Source organism: Castor canadensis, chromosome 14, assembly GCF_047511655.1.
Source record: "Castor canadensis chromosome 14, mCasCan1.hap1v2, whole genome shotgun sequence".
Taxonomy (NCBI): Eukaryota; Metazoa; Chordata; class Mammalia; order Rodentia; family Castoridae; genus Castor; species Castor canadensis.
In genome coordinates, this window is record NC_133399.1 from 49,239,017 (window position 1) to 49,256,470 (window position 17,454).

Genomic DNA, 17,454 nt, shown 5'->3' on the forward strand with positions numbered 1-17,454 from the left:
GCCAGTGAGACCTTTTCTGTAAAAACAAAAACAAAGTAACAAGAAAGCAAACAAAAATGTCAGAGTTCCTCTCAAGAATTCTCCTGTTCTGGACATCTCCTTTCAATGGAGTCACACACTGTGGCCTTGTGTATATGTCTCCTTCTCTCACTGGGCACAGTGTCAGTTAAGGTTCCTCCATGTCCTGGCATGTGTCAGAGCTTCATTCAGTTCACAGCTGAGCAATGCTTCATTGTGGAGGATCAAGGGCACAGGCAATCCTCACCTTTCAGCTGCTGTGGCCATGCACACAGTTTATTGAGTGGACCTTTGTTTTCACTTGTCTTGGGTACACACCTAAGAGTGCAACTGCCTGGTCACATACCAACTCTACGATGGCTGTGTTCAGGAATGGCTGAACAAGTTGGAGATTGGTTCAGACCAAAGCAGCCTGGGATGGCTGAGGCTAGGTGAGGCAGCACCTCAGGTTTAGGAGTTAAAGCAGGAAGTGGCTGGGAGAGGCAGCCTTTGCTGATCCTACAGGGCAGGGACAGGCTGGTAGGGAGGGGAGGGGAATCCTTACTCCCATTCAGCCAATAGACCTTCCTTCAGGGCTCCTGAGGTCTGGGGTGGGGAGACACCTGGGGTGAGGAGACGCCTGGGGTGAGGAAACCCTTCAGAGGTGACTTGAACAATTCAAGGGAATGACATGGGGACTTTCTACTGGGATGGAGGTCCTTTTAGGAGGAGCCTTGGGCTCTCCAGGAAGCCTCATCACTACCCGCCCCCCTACTTCCTGAGCCATTCCTTCTGACCCAAACCTGAAGAATGGGCCAGATAGAGTCCAAGGGCTGGAGAGTCATTGTTCCCAGACCACTGGGAACTGATTGAGGCCTATCCAGCCCTGGACCCTGGGTGTTAGACCTGGAAGTTCCCTTCAGATGTAGCTTGGAAGGCAGGCAGCAGCTCAGCTCCACCCCAAGCTCTGGCAGCCAGAAACCTGGGGAATGGGGACAGACAGCTGGGGGAAGTCCAGCTCTAGGCAATAAACATGCAAACAAAAACTCTACAACCATGAACCATGAGGACTAGCCTTGTCCTGCGCCTTTGTGTAGCACAGGAGTAAAGAGAGTCCTGCTCTTCCCATTTGTGTCAGGTGTGAAAAGTGCCCTGACACAAATAGCCTCGAGTACCTTTCCCTACCCATCTCCTACCACATTTAAGGATCATTTTGCAAAGGTAACAAGCAACCTTTCCAACAAAGGCCAGGTGAGCCTGTCCCTGCTCACTCTAAATCATTCATCAGAGAAGCAGCTGGAAACGCTGGGGTTGGGTGGGAGACAGAGAAGAGACAAAGAGAGCCTTACAGGTAGGATAAATAAACCAGGGGTAAACAGCAGCAGCATCCTCTACAGGTGGGGACTGAAATTTGTAATCAGCTCAGGGGCTATGGTTTCCAAAATGCCAGCCTAGCCTGGGAGGACACCATGGCCTCAGGTGACCTGGGGTGGGGGGATCTCCAGACCAGGCCCTACTTCAGTGACCAAGAGCCAGCCTCAGCCTCTGCTTACTTTTCCAAGCACCAGATAGTGGACTGTGCCAAGGAGTAGTCTCCAAAAAGGTATGTCCACATACTAATCCCCTGAGTTTTTGAATGTCACTTTGCTTGAAAAAGGGTCTTGCTGTGTGCTGGTGGCTCATGCCTATAATCCTAGTTACTCAGGAGGCAGAGATCAGGAGGATCACAGTTCAAAGCCAGCTAGGGCAAATAGTTTGAGAGACCCTATCTTGAAAAAATACTTAACAAAAAAGGGCTGATGGAGTCGCTCAATGTGTAGGCCCTGAGTTTAAAACCCAGTACCACATAAAAGAAAAAAGGGCTTCGGGCATGGCTCAAGTGGTAGAGTGCCTGCCTAGCAAGCACAAAGTCCTGACTTTAAGCCCAGTATCACCAAAACAGGAAAGAAAAGAAAAAGGGTCTTTGTACTGGGGTGTAGCTTGGTATGGAGGGCATGGTTAGCATGTCTGATGCCCTGTTCATTACCAGCACTGTGAAAGAAAAAAAGAAAAAGGGCTTTTGCAGATGTGGATGAAGGGTTCTGAGATCATCCAGGTGGGCCTTATATTCTAACCCATGTCATTAGACAGAAAAAGAGGGTTGGGCATGGTGGCTAGTGACTGTAATCCCAGATGGAGATAAGAACAGTAGTTCAAAGGCAGCCTTGGCAAAAAGTTAGGGAAACCTCCATCTCAATCAACAAGCATGGTGGTATACATCTGTGTTTGCAGCTATAGGAAGACATAGGTGGGAGGCTGGCCCTGGGTATAAAAATGAAAAATAAAGTAAAATGTGCTGGAGGTGTGGCTCAAGTGGTAAAGCACCTGCCTAGCAAGAACTGAGTTCAAACCCCAGTACCGAAGGGAGGGGATGTGGGGGGGGGGAGGTGGAGGGGAGGAAGTAGGAAGACCAGAGAAGAAGGCTGAAGGAGTCCATGTGAAGTCAAGGCAGATTGTCACAGGGCAAGAAGGACCTTCTTGGAGTCTAGGAGTGAGCACAGCCCCACCTGACATGGGGCCTTGGACTCTGCCCTCCAGATGAGAGGATCCATTAGTGTTTTAAGTTGCCCAGTGTGGAAAACTTTGTTATGGCAGTAATAGGAAACTATTAAGGATCTTACAGTTTTGTCTTAAAATGTTTGTTTTTTAGTTTGAGACAGAGTCTCGCTATATAGCCCAAGCTGGCCTGGAATTTGAGACCCTCCTGCCTCAGCCTCCTGAGTGCTGAGATTACAGGGTGTGCCACCACACCTGGCTTTAATCCTGCTTTGGCTAAAGTCACCAAAGCTGGCAGATGGCCATCCTTAGTTCCAGTGTGTTCACACCCTCCCAAGCTCCCCCCAACAGGCAAGGCCCCTCCTTCCTGGCCCTGGAATAGGGGCAATTATCAGGGATTCTGATCAGGGCAGGGTTGGCACCTTCCTTCTCTGCATAGTCTGTGACCTGCAGGATTGAAGGCTTGCATGAGATGAATGGGTAACACTGGAGATTGAATTGGCTGATGCCGCCTCCTTCATCGTTCTCCTGGCTCACTGGCTTATGTATGAGAAGAATATGAAGAGCACAGGTGGGTCTGGGACACAAGAGGCAGAGTCCTCACCAGTTTCAGAAACAGTTCAGGGAGGCCACCCAGATATGGAAGATCTGTGCAAAAGACCCTGAGGCAGCGCATTGGGGAGTAAGCACTTTTAAAGAAGAACCTGTCAGAGATGCAAAGGCCCCCAAGGTAGGTTGTGGAGGAGGGAGTAAGGCAGGTTTAAGCAAGGGCCTTCCAGAGAGAACCACCAAGCATGGTTGGCCTGAGTGGCTGCAAAGTGATCAGAAACTAAGTGGGTTTCAACAGGCTTCTGATGGTTTAGACCTGGCAGTCTCCACCCACATCAACAACCACCTGGGCTCTGGCCCCTCTCTGTCTGGGCTGAGCTGGCACAGAGGGTGGGGCCGTCCCTGGCACCAGTGACCTGGGGAACAAAGACTAGCAGCCAGGAGTGGATGGAGTCCTGGAGGGCGCAAATCCAGGGGTGTGTTCCGGGGCTTCTCCTAAATCCACCGGGACATTCCTGATTAGGGATTCTGGGGCCCAGTGGCCACTGGCTGGCTGGAGCCAAAGGACCTCTCGGCAGGGCCTCCGTGGAAATCGGCAGCCGCCCCTAATCCCGGCTGGAATCCTCTGGCACCAAGCCCGCGTCGGCTCCAAGGCTTTTGGGCCTGGGCCAGGCCCGCGGAAATCAGGGTTGCTGCCAGGGCTCCAGCTCCCCGGGAAGCAGAGCACACAGAGGCAGGGCGCTGGCCTCACCTCCACGCAGAGGAGAAACGGCATTTCTTCACTTTCTGGGCTGGTGCCAGTAAGCAATTCCTTTTTCTGCAGAGACGCCTGGCAAACAAGAATCGGATAATCTCCCCTATTTTTTTGAGCGTTTACTCGCACCGGGAACTGCTCCAAGGTGATGCCCAGGGTCTCCTCTTGCAGCCCAGCCCGGTTGTGTTCCTGGTGCACGGGCACTAGGGGACCCCCCCGCCCGTCCTCCCTGGGATAGTGCCCCGACGATTGGCCTTGGCACGCCCGGCCCGCGCTGAGAATCGGGTTCCTGAATATTAGTTTAGTGTGTCTTGTTGGAGTGGAGGCTCAAGAGAGCGGGACTCCTCTCTAGTCAACTGTACACCCGGACCTCAGTTTCCCCGTCCTTGGGGCGGGCGGCCATCCATGGAGCAGCTCGGGCCTGTCTTCCCAACTGTTGGGCGAGCAGTCGCCCACCCTTCGGCCCTAGCCTGAATTTTTCCATCTGCGAGGAAACGGCTGAGCCTTAGTTTCCCCATTCTTTCATTCACGGTCGGACTTGGCGGCGGAGAAACCACAGTAGGGGGTGACCCAAGATCAGGACGCATCTGCAGAGTTCACGGCCTGAGTTTCTGGACCGCACAGCCGGTTCCACCTCTTCACGCGCAGGTCTAAGAACAAACACTGGGTTTGAGTCCCAGGTTTTGGCCACGTGCCCACAAGGAAGATGGAGCGCCGCGGGTTTCCTGCCCAATTCCAAAATGGCGACGCACCTCACCTTGCCCTCACGCCTCAGGCTGACTGCCCCTGCCCGCTTGTAAGATGGCGGCAGCCGGAGGCTAGCACGCTTCTCGCAGCCTGACTCGCCACGTACCCACTTTCAAGATGGCTTTTCCCGTAAATACACATGCCAGAGGGAGGGTCGCTCATTGGCTTAGACGCCATCACGTGCTCCTACCTTGTCTCACCACCTCCCCTCCTCCACTGGCCGTTTCCGTCTTCTGCCTTGACGGACAGCAGCTTCTTCCAATAGTCGCTTGTTCTTTCTCTAGACCCCACCCACCCAGTGCTGGCAGGGGAAGACGGGGATCATCCCGCCCCCAAGCCGAAGCGGGAGCCAATGGGCAGTGCGCGCGGGGGACGTGTGCGGGCGTCTCCGCCATCTTGTGAGTCTATAACTCGGAGCCGTTGGGTCGGTTCCTGCTATTCCGGCGCCTCCACTCCGTCCCCCGCGGGTCTGCTCTGTGTGCCATGGACGGGTGAGTTGTGCCGCGCCCTGCTCCTGCTGCCCTTACAGCGGTCTGATTCAGTGTTCGTCGCCGCGTAGGCCTCCCCCGCCATTCCCGGTGTGCGCGCGGGCCTTTCGCTCCGCGTGGCGCGCGCTGGTCCCCGGCGGCAGGAGGCGTTCTGGAGGTGGAGGGGCCGTGCCCGCACCCTGTTCCTCCGGTCTCCGCCTGGCGCACTTCCAGCCCCTGCGTTCCCTGTCTACCGAACGCGGTCCCGTACCCACTCCACTTCCTCCCGCGGGCGGCCTTGGCGCCTTAGGGCCGACTCGCTGTGGCGCCGCGAGGCCCTTCCCGCTTCCCGTCTATTCCGCGCGCTCCGTCCGGAGCCGCGCGTGCGCGTGCGCAGCGTATTACGAGTTTCAGTGCGCGTGCGCGGCCATTCGCGGGGGCGCGCGCCTTTCCCGCCGCGCGGGCTCTGCCCGGGGACCCCGCCCGGTCTCAGCCCGACTGGCGGAGGCCTCACGACCAGGGAGCGCACAAGGATCAGCGCTAGGGTTAGGGTCAGGGTCGGGGTTGGTTCTTGCCCACTTTCGTGGGCAGGCGCATGTATGCAGTCTTTGGCCCAGTGCGGACCCGCGGTAGGCCAGCGGCCACTCCAGGACGCTCCCGCGTCTGCGGCCCTCCTGGGCGTTGAAGCCCAGGCTCCGCGGTGTTCGTTGTTCCTTGCATGTTTTCGGGAGGTTTTCCTTCGGCCCAGCATCTTGCTAAGGAATCTGTTGAAACTAAGTCAAGTGCGAGGGCGAGGACCCGCCACAGGGCTCCAGCCCCTTCGGCCGCGGGGCAGAGGCCTGGGGACAGTGGCAGGGGCCCGGCGACCACTGACTAAGTTATTAACCCGGCAGGCGTCGGTGAGTCACTTCTTTAGGACCTGCCATGAGTGGAGCATGCCACGTCGAGGCCCCTAGTTGTTGTGTTGAGGATTCAGAAGTAGAGATGAGGCCTCGGGACTCTGCAGGGACGGTTGCTTCCCGCCTTCCCTGCGGAGGGGAGAAAGTCCAGTCACGCGGAGCGGGGTTGATTAGTAACCTATGTCGTATCTTGGCAGGCCTGTTGATTTTCGTTAATTTTAACCGAGCATTCCAGCTGCCCCGCTCCACTCCAGCGGAAGTACTGGTTTCAGGGCCTGGCCTTGGCCTTCTGAGCCTCATTTTGTAGAAAGCCCTTGAACTTCAGCAGCAAGACTCAAGTCTTGAGGGGATGTCTTTTGTGTTTGGGCCTCTAATGCGCGTGCATAGGCCTGGGGTCCTGCTGGGTGGGAGGAGCGCTAAAGGACAATGATGGCCCCTTTTCAAGTTGAGATTAAATGGAAGGTTCACTTTCCTGCCTGCCCTTCCTTCCTAGCTTTGGCTGGCAGTGGCCCTCCCAAACTCTGAACCTGCTGAGCGCTGGCCTTGCTGACCTCTCTCTTTTCTCTCCACAGCATCGTCCCAGACATAGCAGTTGGTACAAAGGTAAGTGCTAGTTACTTGCTTCCTGCTTCAGCTGGGCCACCTCTGCCCTTGTGCTCATCCTTTTTCTGATACCTTTTAACCATGTTTCCTCCCAAAGGAGCTGTCTCCTAGAATGGATGGGGTGGTGGGAGGTGAGGCCTGTGGATGTGAGCTTGTGAGGTTGCAGGCCATTGGGAATTGGTTGACCACTCAGCTTATCATACCCTTCCTCTGGAGCAGAGCCTCTCTCTGTTCTGTTCTGAAGTTCACAAAGAGGGCATGGGCTCAATGGGATCCCAAGCACTTAGTAATTGGTTTGACATATGAAGCCTGTTTTATGGCACCTGGTTTTAGAAGAGCAAACTGCTTGGCCATCCGAGTAATCTTGCCCTTTTTTTTCCTCCCATGAATAAAACATCTGGAGGTTCTCCAGCTTCATGGGCACATGGGTGGTTTTGGTTTTGTTTTGATACAGGGTCTGTATTGCCCAGGCTGGTCTTGAACTTCTGGGCTTAAGTTACCCTCCTTTCCTGCCTCAGCTTTTCAAATAGTTGGCAGGAGAGTTCCTGCTCCCCTGCAGTTGGGCTTGAATGTTTAGGTAGTCACAGTAACCAGCTGTTCAGACCTTGGGGGACCAGATTGTGCCATAGAGAAGAGGAGGTGGACCAGGGAGGCAGGAAAGGTCTGGCTGGTTGAGGATCAGGCTTTCTGGCAGTTGGCTTACTCGTCTGCTCAGATACAGCTGGTGTTGGGGCTTCTTGTCCTCGGGGCTCTTCCACCTAGAGGCCACCATAGACTTGACTTCCCTGCTGGCATCTTGAGCGACAGCCAAGATGGTCAGTCCTGGTTCCTCCACTGTGTTTAGGTTTTGGTTTTCTCCAGCATATTGCTGTCTGCATCTACCTGCTCTGATTTTCCTACAGAGATAAACCTGTTTATGGGGGGGGGTAGGTAAGGGGGCACTTTGATCTGGAGCCTGTACTGGTGGAGGAGCATTTCCTAACTCCATCTTCATGGCCTCCTGCTCTAAGCACTTTCCTCCCCTGCCCCAGGGGCTCTTGTTCTTGCTCTGGTGGGTTAAGAGGCTTCTGCCATCTTGGAGGGTCAGGGATAGACTGGGGGGGTGGGGCAGGCTCAACCTGTGCACAGCCCTGGCATCTCTGGTCTTCCTTCATCCCAGAATTGCGGTAGACTGCTCCCTGAGAGGCTGGCTGGGCAGGAAGCCACTGTTGTTTAGGTGTAACCATTGGCTTGGGGTGGGTGGTGCACTGGCTGTGTACACCCCAGTCTAGGATGCCTTGTGCCCAGAAGCTGCCACATTGCCTATTCATTGGTACTTAGTTGATGCCCAGGAAGAACTTCTGTGGGCCTAGCCCAGCTACTTCCAAGTCTCTGTCCTGCTTGGCCTTGGCTGCCATTTGCATCAGGTGCTTGAGTCTGTCGGAACCCCAAGTGGGTGCCATTAACCTCCACTGATCATTGTATGTGCACCACCCTCCAAGGGAGAAGGCAGTTACGGGCTCCAAGCAGGCAGCCAAGAATGTGGGCTTCTAGCCCTGCCCTGCCCACCCCCACCCCAGGCAGAAACCCAGTGCCCCTTTAAAGGGAGTGTAGCAGGCACATGGGGGCCTGACCTGGTAGGTGGCTGGTCCCTGGCCCTTTGTGGGTTGAGGTGGGAGTGGCCATGAGCAGGAAATGACTTCCTGTGGCTTAGACACATGGATAGAAGGTTCTCAGCGGCTTTGCATCTGAGATCTGTTGCTCCACGGTGGTACTTACCTGGTTTCCTGTTAGCCCTCTCTGTCACCTTCATGGGCTACTAAAGACCTAGATTGAACTTTGAGCTTTCCCTGGTTCTGTGTTGTATCCTGCCTCTGAAGCTGCCTTGGGGTGGGTGTAGGTCCCCAGGGGTTGCCCAACCTCAGTCGCCAGCCTTCACAACTCTTTCTCTCTGCGGGACACAGGGTAGTTGTGGGATAGTTGGCTGGCATCACTTGTGCTGGTGGTGGCCATTCCTGACTCTTCTCTCCAAAGGCTACTTGGGGTTCTCCTTGAGCTTTTTCCATCCAGGTCCAAACCTGGCTGTTCTTGGTGGGAGGGGCACATGACTTTCGAAAGAGGTTTCCCTTCCAAGGTGACTCAGAGGACCAGAACTCCAACTCACCTGTGCTTGTGAGTGGCGGTGTAGTTGGTCCTTGGTGGGTGAGGTTCCCTGAGAAGGGATAGGTTGTCTAAGGGCTGATTGAAAGAGGAGGTAGGTGGTCCTGATCTGGGGCAGGTGATAGGACCTAGCCCTCAGTATGTCTGGAGGTAGAGGTTGCACCTTTGTTCACAGATGGCCAATCCCAGGTAAGTAAGAGGGGACCGGAGGTGCTGAGGGAGAGAGGGAGGAACTGGGCTCTGAGGTTCTTGAAGCTTCTGGCTAGGGGAGAAGTTAACACTGCCAGGGAGTTCCTGGGCTTTAGACCTGAGCTCTTGTCTCCTGGGTAACTGAGGACTATCCCAGCATCTCCAGTTTCACGTTCTCAACCTGAGTCTGTGTCCTGGAGCTTCAGCAGGGGGGATGTCTGGTCCTAATGTCATTCCTGAGGGTTGATTCCTAATGTTGGTTCCTGAGGGTTAAACTAATGAGCAAACACATTGTTTCTGAAGAGCAGGTAGCAGTCAGAAGTAAGGGGTAGCTTGGGAGCTCCCCAGGATGAGCAGTGCCTGGCTCCCACCCCCTGGCCAGTGCTGCCTGCCTGCTGCATAAAGGAGCAGTGTCTCATTCTCCCGAAAGGGTGACAAGGCTGAGGGTCGGGTTTCCTCAGGCAGCTGGAAAATAGGGCAGACAGGGACTGGAGAGCAAGGGAGGTGTTGTGGTGGAGCTTGATTTCTTTAGAAGCTGCTGGCAGGGCCACAGCCAGTGTAGGGAAGCTTGCTGCTGGCATGGGGCCCCAGTGAAGGTGGCCAGTAACAGCCTGGGGCTGTGTCCACAGCAGAGCTGGACATGGGAAGGGTATGAACAGAGTCCCTTGCAGGCAGCACCCTGCCCCTCCACCCCACCCTACCATGTCAGCCAAGCCCCAAACTCTTCTAAAGGTGGGAGAACAGTGGAGTGGTGTCTGTTGGGGTCTGATGAGCTGCACCTTCCTTCCCTTGGAGATTTTTGTTGTTGTTTGGGGTTTTTTAGTACTGGGGTTTGAACTCAGGGCTTCATGCTTGCTAGGCAGGCACTCTACCCCTTGAGCCACTCTGCCAGCTGGGTTGGGCTTTGCACTGGGAGCTGCTAAGTTATAGGGCAGTGCAGGAATAAAAGGGTGGTTTGAGGAGGTCTGGGACATGAAAGAGGCTGTGGCCTGTGGGATTTATGTTGCTCTTCTCTTTCAGCGGGGATCTGACGAGCTTTTCTCTACGTGTGTCACTAACGGACCCTTTATCATGAGCAGCAACTCTGCCTCTGCAGGTAACCCCTCACTCAGAGCCCCAGACCATTCTGTGGCCCTGCCCAGGCAGGCCCCATTTGGTTTGTGGCTGTCTCTCCTCTTGCATTAAGATCATGTTGTTGTCCTAAGTGGGACTTGAGTTTATGCCTTCCATGGTTCAGACTGCTGTGGCCTAAGGAGGTCTTAGGTTAGTGAAATTCCTAGGGTGACATTTGACTGCTCTGCTGTGCACTTGGAATTGTAAGGGTGAATTTTTTGTTTATTTGTTTTTGGTTGTACTGGGGTTTGAACTCGGGATTTCACAGTTTGCTAGGAAGGTGCTCTACTGCTTGAGCCCTCCTGGAGTTACTAGTAAGCTTTTTTTTTTCTGCATGTGGGGTATTTTTGACATAGGATCTCTTCAAATCACAACCTTCCTAATCTCTGTTTCTGGATTAGCTAGGATTATAGGCATGATTCCCGGCACCTGGCTGGGGTCAATTTTTATAGATACTAATTGTTGCAATGTTGACTTTGAGCTTCCAGGTTCACAGGCATCTTCCCTGGGAACTGGAGGGTGGGGCTCAGAAGGGCAGAAGCAGAAAGGAGGCCACCAGGTGGGGAAGCTGGAACCTGCTCCATTCCTCTTTCAGCCAATGGAAATGACAGCAAGAAGTTCAAAGGGGACAACAGGAGTGCTGGGGTCCCCTCCAGAGTGATCCATGTACGCAAGCTGCCTGGCGATGTCACAGAGGGCGAGGTCATCTCCTTAGGACTGCCCTTCGGGAAGGTCACCAATCTGCTAATGCTAAAGGGGAAGAACCAGGCCTTCATTGAGATGAACACAGAGGAGGCTGCCAACACCATGGTCAACTACTACACCTCAGTGACGCCTGTGCTCCGTGGCCAGCCTATTTACATCCAGTTCTCCAACCACAAAGAGCTCAAGACTGACAGTTCCCCCAACCAGGCGGTATGTTTGTGTTGCTAATGGGTGGGGTGGGGGACCAAAAAGCTGTGGGACCTTGTGGGTTCAGAGATTCACGGTGGTAGTATCTCCACAGCGGGCCCAGGCAGCTCTGCAGGCTGTGAATTCGGTTCAGTCAGGAAACCTGGCCTTGGCCGCCTCTGCTGCCGCTGTGGATGCAGGCATGGCGATGGCAGGGCAGAGCCCTGTCCTCAGGATCATTGTAGAAAATCTTTTCTACCCTGTGACTCTGGATGTGCTGCACCAGGTGAGGCATGGGTGGGCTGGACTGCTGCTGAGCTGCATAGCCTACCAAGATTGAGGGGCTCACACCACCTGTCCTCCTGGCACCTGCAGATTTTCTCCAAGTTTGGCACAGTTCTGAAAATCATCACGTTCACCAAGAACAACCAGTTTCAGGCACTGCTGCAGTATGCAGATCCTGTGAGCGCCCAGCACGCCAAGCTGGTGAGTGGGGGGGTCCTGAGATGCCTGCCCTAAGGTGGAGCTGGGGCTGCTCTGCAGCTCACCCAGCTTCTCCCCACAGTCCCTAGACGGCCAGAACATCTACAATGCCTGTTGCACGCTACGCATCGACTTCTCCAAGCTCACCAGCCTCAATGTCAAGTACAACAATGACAAGAGCCGTGATTACACACGTCCCGACCTGCCCTCGGGTGACAGCCAGCCTTCGCTGGACCAGACTATGGCTGCAGCCTTTGGTAAGATGCCATCCTGATGTGTACCCAGTGTGTGTGTATGTGTGTGTGTGTGAGATCAGAGAGGGTGGCCATGTTGGCCTCTGTGATTCCTGGACATGGGTGGGGACAGGCTGCACAACTCAGTCAGCGCCCACAGGCCTCGGCCACTCCCTGCACGCCAACACTGCCCAGCCCAGCGTCCCCACATCCAGCCCTGCCCCCCCTAGAGCAGCAGACCTGCCTGTGGATGCTCTCAGGTTTCCCTCACCAGGCTGGGCCCATCCTGCACAGGTGCTCGCGGTGGAGGTGTGGTGCAATGATTAGTGTCTGTTTGTTTCTAGGTGCACCTGGTATAATCTCAGCCTCTCCGTATGCAGGAGCTGGGTTCCCTCCCACCTTTGCCATTCCTCAAGCCGCAGGTATTCACACTTATCTTGACCCCAGCGACTGCATGCCCACACCAATGCCCACACCACCCTCCACAGAGCGCTGCTTCACGGGGCCCGACTGGTCACCGCCAGTGCCAGGTCACGGGACCCCTTCCTGGGAGGGGAAGGGCCGCAGGGGCAGCTGTGTCCATAGGCGGCCTAAATAGGGCAGGGCAGTCGGCAGACAGGGCAGGGCCAGGATCCCACATCAGATGTGGGCGCTGGTGAGAATCTGCTAACTGCACAGTCTTTGGTCTGGTTCCCTTCAAGCACCTTGGGCGAGGACGAGGACGCAGTGTGTGGAGGGATGTGTCCCTAGTAGATTGAATTTAATTGGCCCGGTAAGCAAGTGGCCTCTGAGGCTGAGGAGCATGGGCCAGCGGCAGCACGTGTGCACTGTGTGGCCACGGGCGCAGCTGTGCAAGCCGCGTCTGCATGGAGGAATGTGCGCACGGCCATGGCGTGTCCTGTGGCAGGCCCTGCTTGCAGAGGGCTCATGTCTGCATTTATGGACCGGAGCTTTTGTGCTGTTGGCGCATGCAGACCAGTCCACACCCTGGCACATCTTGGTGCTATGTGAGGAGATGGGTGTGATGGTAGAGCCGCCGGGAGACAGTGTGGCCGCAAGTGGAGCTGAGTGAGCCCACGCACCTCGCCTGGGGCTAAAGCCAGGCGCCACTTACCGTGGCTCCTTGTGCATGAGGAGGGGGCATCTGCACCCTCTTGGTGACAGAACGAGCTGCTAGTGCTCACTTCCTGATGGCACTTTCCTTCCAGGCCTTTCCGTCCCTAATGTGCATGGAGCCCTGGCCCCACTGGCCATACCATCAGCAGCTGCTGCAGCTGCAGCAGCAGGCCGCATTGCCATTCCGGGCCTTGCAGGAGCTGGAAACTCTGTCCTGTTGGTCAGCAACCTGAACCCTGAGGTATGTGGGTCTTTTCCTTCCGGGCCCTTTTCCTGGAGCAGCAAATGGGGGTGTTGTGCTGGGCTTTAGGGCCTAGTGGCCACACTGGACGACAGCAGGTGGAGCTCTGGAGTCCTGATCAATGGCCTCCCCAGGCCATCTTGAGTGTCACCGCCTTACTCTCCAATCTGCTCCTTTATCGCGACCTTGCTCACATTTATCCTCCTTGCGAGATGGCTCTGAATTTTCCTGTTTCCCTAACGTCTTGATTTGCATTTTCAGTCCTGTAATATTCAGAGTAAAATTTTTTTTCTTTTTAATGAGCGCAGTCTAAATTGGGGATCAGCATAGGAAACCCTGGGCAAGCAACCTGGACATGGGTGTCAGCTATTGAGAGCTGAATGTGCTCTTGAACTTGGCTCTTGGTGAGCTTGAATGGGATGACAAAGGCTCAAAATTATCTAGCTCTTGGTTGGTGGGATCGGCATTTAATGGCACCTCCTTGTCTGTCGCTCCTGTGGCTTTCTGAGACTCAGGGCAGGTTAACGTCCTCCAGTTCCCTGTCTCCTGTGGTGAGTGCACTGTCCATCCAGCTGACCTGAGCTTGGTCCCTCCAGGAGGCAAAGAACTAACAGGCTCCTCACTGCCTCATAGTCATTTTAGATTGAGCTGCATAGCAGCTGCAGGTCTCATGTTGCCCAGTGGCCTGGCCCAGCGCTGAGACAGTGCGTGGTGCCTTCCTTAGCTAGCGATGGGCCAGCCTTCCAGTATGGTCCCACACCTATATGTAGCTGCTTCTCCTTTATGGCGTGTTCCGCCAGGTGGAGCGTTGAGTGGTGTGTGTTTGTGTGTGTGTGTGTGTGTGTGTGTGTGTGGTGCGTGACTGAGGGAACACTGCCTTATTTTCTTATGTATTTACTGACCTGTGTTTTTTGCTACTTTTTTTCTTTTCTCCCCTTCCCCTTTCCCAATTTTTTTTCTTGCCCTGATCCGGAATTTCTTTGCCAACTGACTGCACGGTTCTTCTGCTTCCTGTTGTTGCTTGAAACAAACAAAACATAAATAAATAAAAACAAAACTCCCCCCTCAAACCCTGCTCTCCGGAAACCAACCTGCCCTTGAATATTAACATCCTGACAACTTCATCATCCGTCAACCTGCTCGCCTGCGGGGACTGTCTCCTCGTGGTGGACGATTGGCACCTCGCCCCCCTGACCTCTCCCTCTCCCCTGTCCCCTCGCTGCCTTGCTCTGCTGTCCTCTAAAGAGAGTCACACCCCAAAGCCTCTTTATTCTTTTCGGTATGTTATTCACACTTTTATTACCTTGTTTTCGTTTAATTGAGATTATTTTACGCCCTGCGATTTACTCATAAGTTTGCAGTTTGGCATTCTGATGCACCATGGCATTCTGCCTCTTTACATGGTTTGCTTCCAGTTTGCGTATTGTATTTGATCATAGACACGCATGTTTACCACCCTGCATGCTTCTCCAAGAGTTAAGCGTGTCAGTAGCATGCGAAAGTGGTCGTTCTGACAGTTACCTGTCTGGAGTTCATGACTTGGCTGAACATAGCATCCTGTTAACGGCCCTGAGCTGCTAGACGCAGAATAAGCAAACCCAGTTGGCTGAGTGGAGCCTTGAGGGGAGTGTAGGGGTGGGGGTTGGGCTGCTGGGGAGGCCAGTGAGGCTGCAGCAACTGAGAGGCCCTCTTGTCCTTGGGCTTTTGAAGGCGTCTATGGTGACGTGCAGCGAGTGAAGATCTTGTTTAATAAGAAGGAGAATGCGCTGGTGCAGATGGCTGATGGGAGCCAGGCTCAGCTGGGTAAGAGGCCTGGGGCCCAGGGCCAGGAGCTGGGTGGGGGGCTATGTCCACTGGGCCACCAGTCACGTGTCTGCCCACTGTTCCCAGCCATGAGCCACCTGAATGGGCATAAGCTGCATGGGAAGCCTGTCCGCATCACCTTGTCCAAGCACCAGAGTGTGCAGCTTCCACGTGAGGGCCAGGAGGACCAGGGCCTTACCAAGGATTATGGCAATTCACCACTGCACCGCTTCAAGAAGCCTGGCTCCAAGAATTTCCAGAATATCTTTCCGCCCTCAGCAACCCTGCACCTCTCCAATATCCCGTGAGTTGGCCTGCAGGGTGTGGGGCTTAGCTAGCAGCCCAGAGCCAGGTGTTACTTTTTTTTTTCCTCTAGAACAGGGCCTACACCTTGAGCCCTACCTCACCAGCTCCTTTTTGTGAAGGATTTTTTTTCAGATAGGGTCTTTCAAACTATTTGCCTAGGCCGGCTTTGAACTTTGATCTTCCTGCTCCTGAGAAGCTAGGATTAGAAGTGTGAGCCCTGCCATAGTCAGGTCCATTGCCTAGTTCACAGTTCTTCAACAACTCAACTCACGTAACACTTGTTTTTTGTGTTTTGAAGTTGCTAGGCATGGAATCTAGGATTCCCCTTCCTGGGTCAAGTTGGTGTCCCATTCATGGAGTCACACCTAGCTTTGTTTTTTGTTTTTGTTTTCTTGATTGTATTGGGGCTTTAACTTAGGACTTTTCACTTGCGTAGCAGGTATTCTATCTCTTGAGTCATAAGTCCAGTTAACACCCCAGCCTTTGACACTTAACCCAGACAAAAGTGAGTGAGGGTTGGGGCATTATTTTGAATAACATTCAGTGTCCATTTTCACAGAAGCCTTGGGGAGTCTCAAGTCTGCTATGGACTTGACTGTGTCCTCCCAAATGTCTTTGAGTGCTGGGATTCATTAAGCATGCCTGTCTGATATTGAAGGAGGGTGGTACCTCTGTGGATGAAACCTAGGGCCTGATAACCAGCATTCTACCACTGAGCCACACTCCAGCCCTTGTGTCTTCCTGAGGCTGTGTACAGACCATTGGACATCTCTAAGTGCTCCCAGGTGCATGGAGACCATGCACATACAGGTGGCACTCACACTGTATCTCCACAGGCCCTCCATATCTGAGGAAGACCTGAAGATCCTCTTCTCCAGCAATGGAGGTGTCGTCAAGGGGTTCAAGTTCTTCCAGTGAGTACAGCCACCTTCTGCCCGGCCCTACCTCAACATCCACATCTCACCCCACCACCCCTGACCCCATCCCTCCCTTGCAGGAAGGACCGCAAGATGGCGCTGATCCAGATGGGTTCAGTGGAAGAGGCAGTGCAGGCCCTCATTGACCTTCACAACCATGACCTGGGTGAAAACCACCATCTGCGTGTGTCTTTCTCCAAGTCCACCATCTAGGTGCCTGGTCAGGCTCCCTGGCCACAGCTTCCACCATTCCAGAAAACAGCCACTTTAAAAAGCAGCTGAAGTGACCTTAAACAGACCAGAGACTTTATTTTTTTAAAGAGAAATCAGTTTACCTGTTTTTAAAAATTAAATCTAGTCCACCTTGCTGACCTTGCGGTGACGGGTCTCCCGCCTGGCAAGGCCCAGGGCCGTGCCTTGTGGGGCGTGAGGCTGCAGTGGGCACCCCAGACCACATTGGCTTCTTGTGCCTTAGAAACCTGCCTGCCTTGCGGCTGCACGATCACTACAGGCACTTGGGAACCCCACTTGGGGTCCTGATCCTCACGCAGGATCATGTGCCCCATGCTGGGCTGGAGCCAAGGCTGACCAACCTCCTCCCTTTTAATCAAGTGATGTGATTCTCCCAGAGTCCCTAGCTGCCCATCCCACTGCCCCTCCCTGCCCAGAGGGCTCCAACCCATTGCTGCCTCAGCTGTGGAGCCTCTCCTAACCTTTGTATTATACTCCAATGCGGTCGCAGAGATCTGTGCCTAGCAATATTTCCAGTTGACCAAATATCCTAATCTTTTTTTCATTTATATGCAAGAGACATAGTTTTAAGTAACTTTTTATAGCGAGATGATACAATGGTATGAGTGTAATCTAAGCTTCCTCCTTGTGGTATTACCTTGTATGCTGTACTTTGTACTCTGTTTCTTATAAGTCACAGGCAGGATCCAGGCCTCAGGAGCAGGTGGCCGGCTCACGTAGGCACAGGGAGCCTGGTCCTCAGCCCTGCTTCCTGCTGAGTCTCCGGTTGCCTTACCCCAGTCTCCATTTGCAGTCTGCCTTGAAAAACAAGCTCTGAACCTTTCAGAGGTTTTTCCTTCAAATTTTGGACCAAAGTTTTGTTTGTTTCTTGTCTGCCTCTGACACTGGGGTCCCAGGTGGCGGGACTGACATCTTGGTCTTAAATGCTCCGCAATTCAACCTGTCCCCAGCAAAGAGAGATGTCCTTGGATCCCAAGGTTCCATAAAGGAGTGTAGCAAGGGTGTAAATATTTATAATTTTTTTATACCTGTTGTAAGACATGGAGGCAGCACATCGCGGTTTTTTATGGTGACAGATGTATATTTTGATACCAGCAATTACAGGCTCAGTATTGTCCGTGGAGCCAACACTGGCCACAGCACATTCCACTCCCATCCCAGATGGCTTGTAATGCGGAAAGAGCTCAATTAAAACTGTTTTATAACAAACCTGTGCCTTC

General features: G+C 53.9%; 1 protein-coding gene across 3 annotated transcripts; it reads left to right on the forward strand.

Annotated features, from left to right (window-relative positions):
* The first annotated feature begins 4,942 nt into the window (after positions 1–4,942).
* On the forward strand, positions 4,943–17,443 carry Ptbp1 (polypyrimidine tract binding protein 1). 3 transcript variants are annotated; one of them, XM_020175117.2, is made up of 14 exons: positions 4,943–5,073; positions 6,521–6,551; positions 9,900–9,975; positions 10,588–10,907; positions 10,999–11,169; positions 11,259–11,369; positions 11,449–11,623; positions 11,944–12,021; positions 12,808–12,956; positions 14,202–14,235; positions 14,667–14,759; positions 14,847–15,063; positions 15,902–15,979; positions 16,063–17,443. In XM_020175117.2, exons 1-14 carry the CDS (start codon positions 5,066–5,068, stop codon positions 16,193–16,195), a joined length of 1,674 nt encoding a protein of 557 aa, XP_020030706.1. In that variant the 5' UTR covers positions 4,943–5,065; the 3' UTR covers positions 16,196–17,443. The 3 variants fall into 3 exon arrangements, with proteins under 3 accessions (XP_020030706.1, XP_020030707.1, XP_073910577.1); XM_074054476.1 differs by lacking the exon at positions 4,943–5,073 and adding an exon at positions 5,808–5,948; XM_020175118.2 differs by lacking the exon at positions 11,944–12,021.
* Positions 17,444–17,454: the final 11 nt, after the last annotated feature.

Bases quoted from the DNA above. Each gene is read 5' to 3' on its own strand.
- Ptbp1 (XM_020175117.2), top strand. The intron at 9,976-10,587 runs GTAACCCCTCAC...TTCCTCTTTCAG, and splicing joins CAGCAACTCTGCCTCTGCAG to CCAATGGAAATGACAGCAAG. The intron at 15,980-16,062 runs GTGAGTACAGCC...CCTCCCTTGCAG, and splicing joins AAGGGGTTCAAGTTCTTCCA to GAAGGACCGCAAGATGGCGC.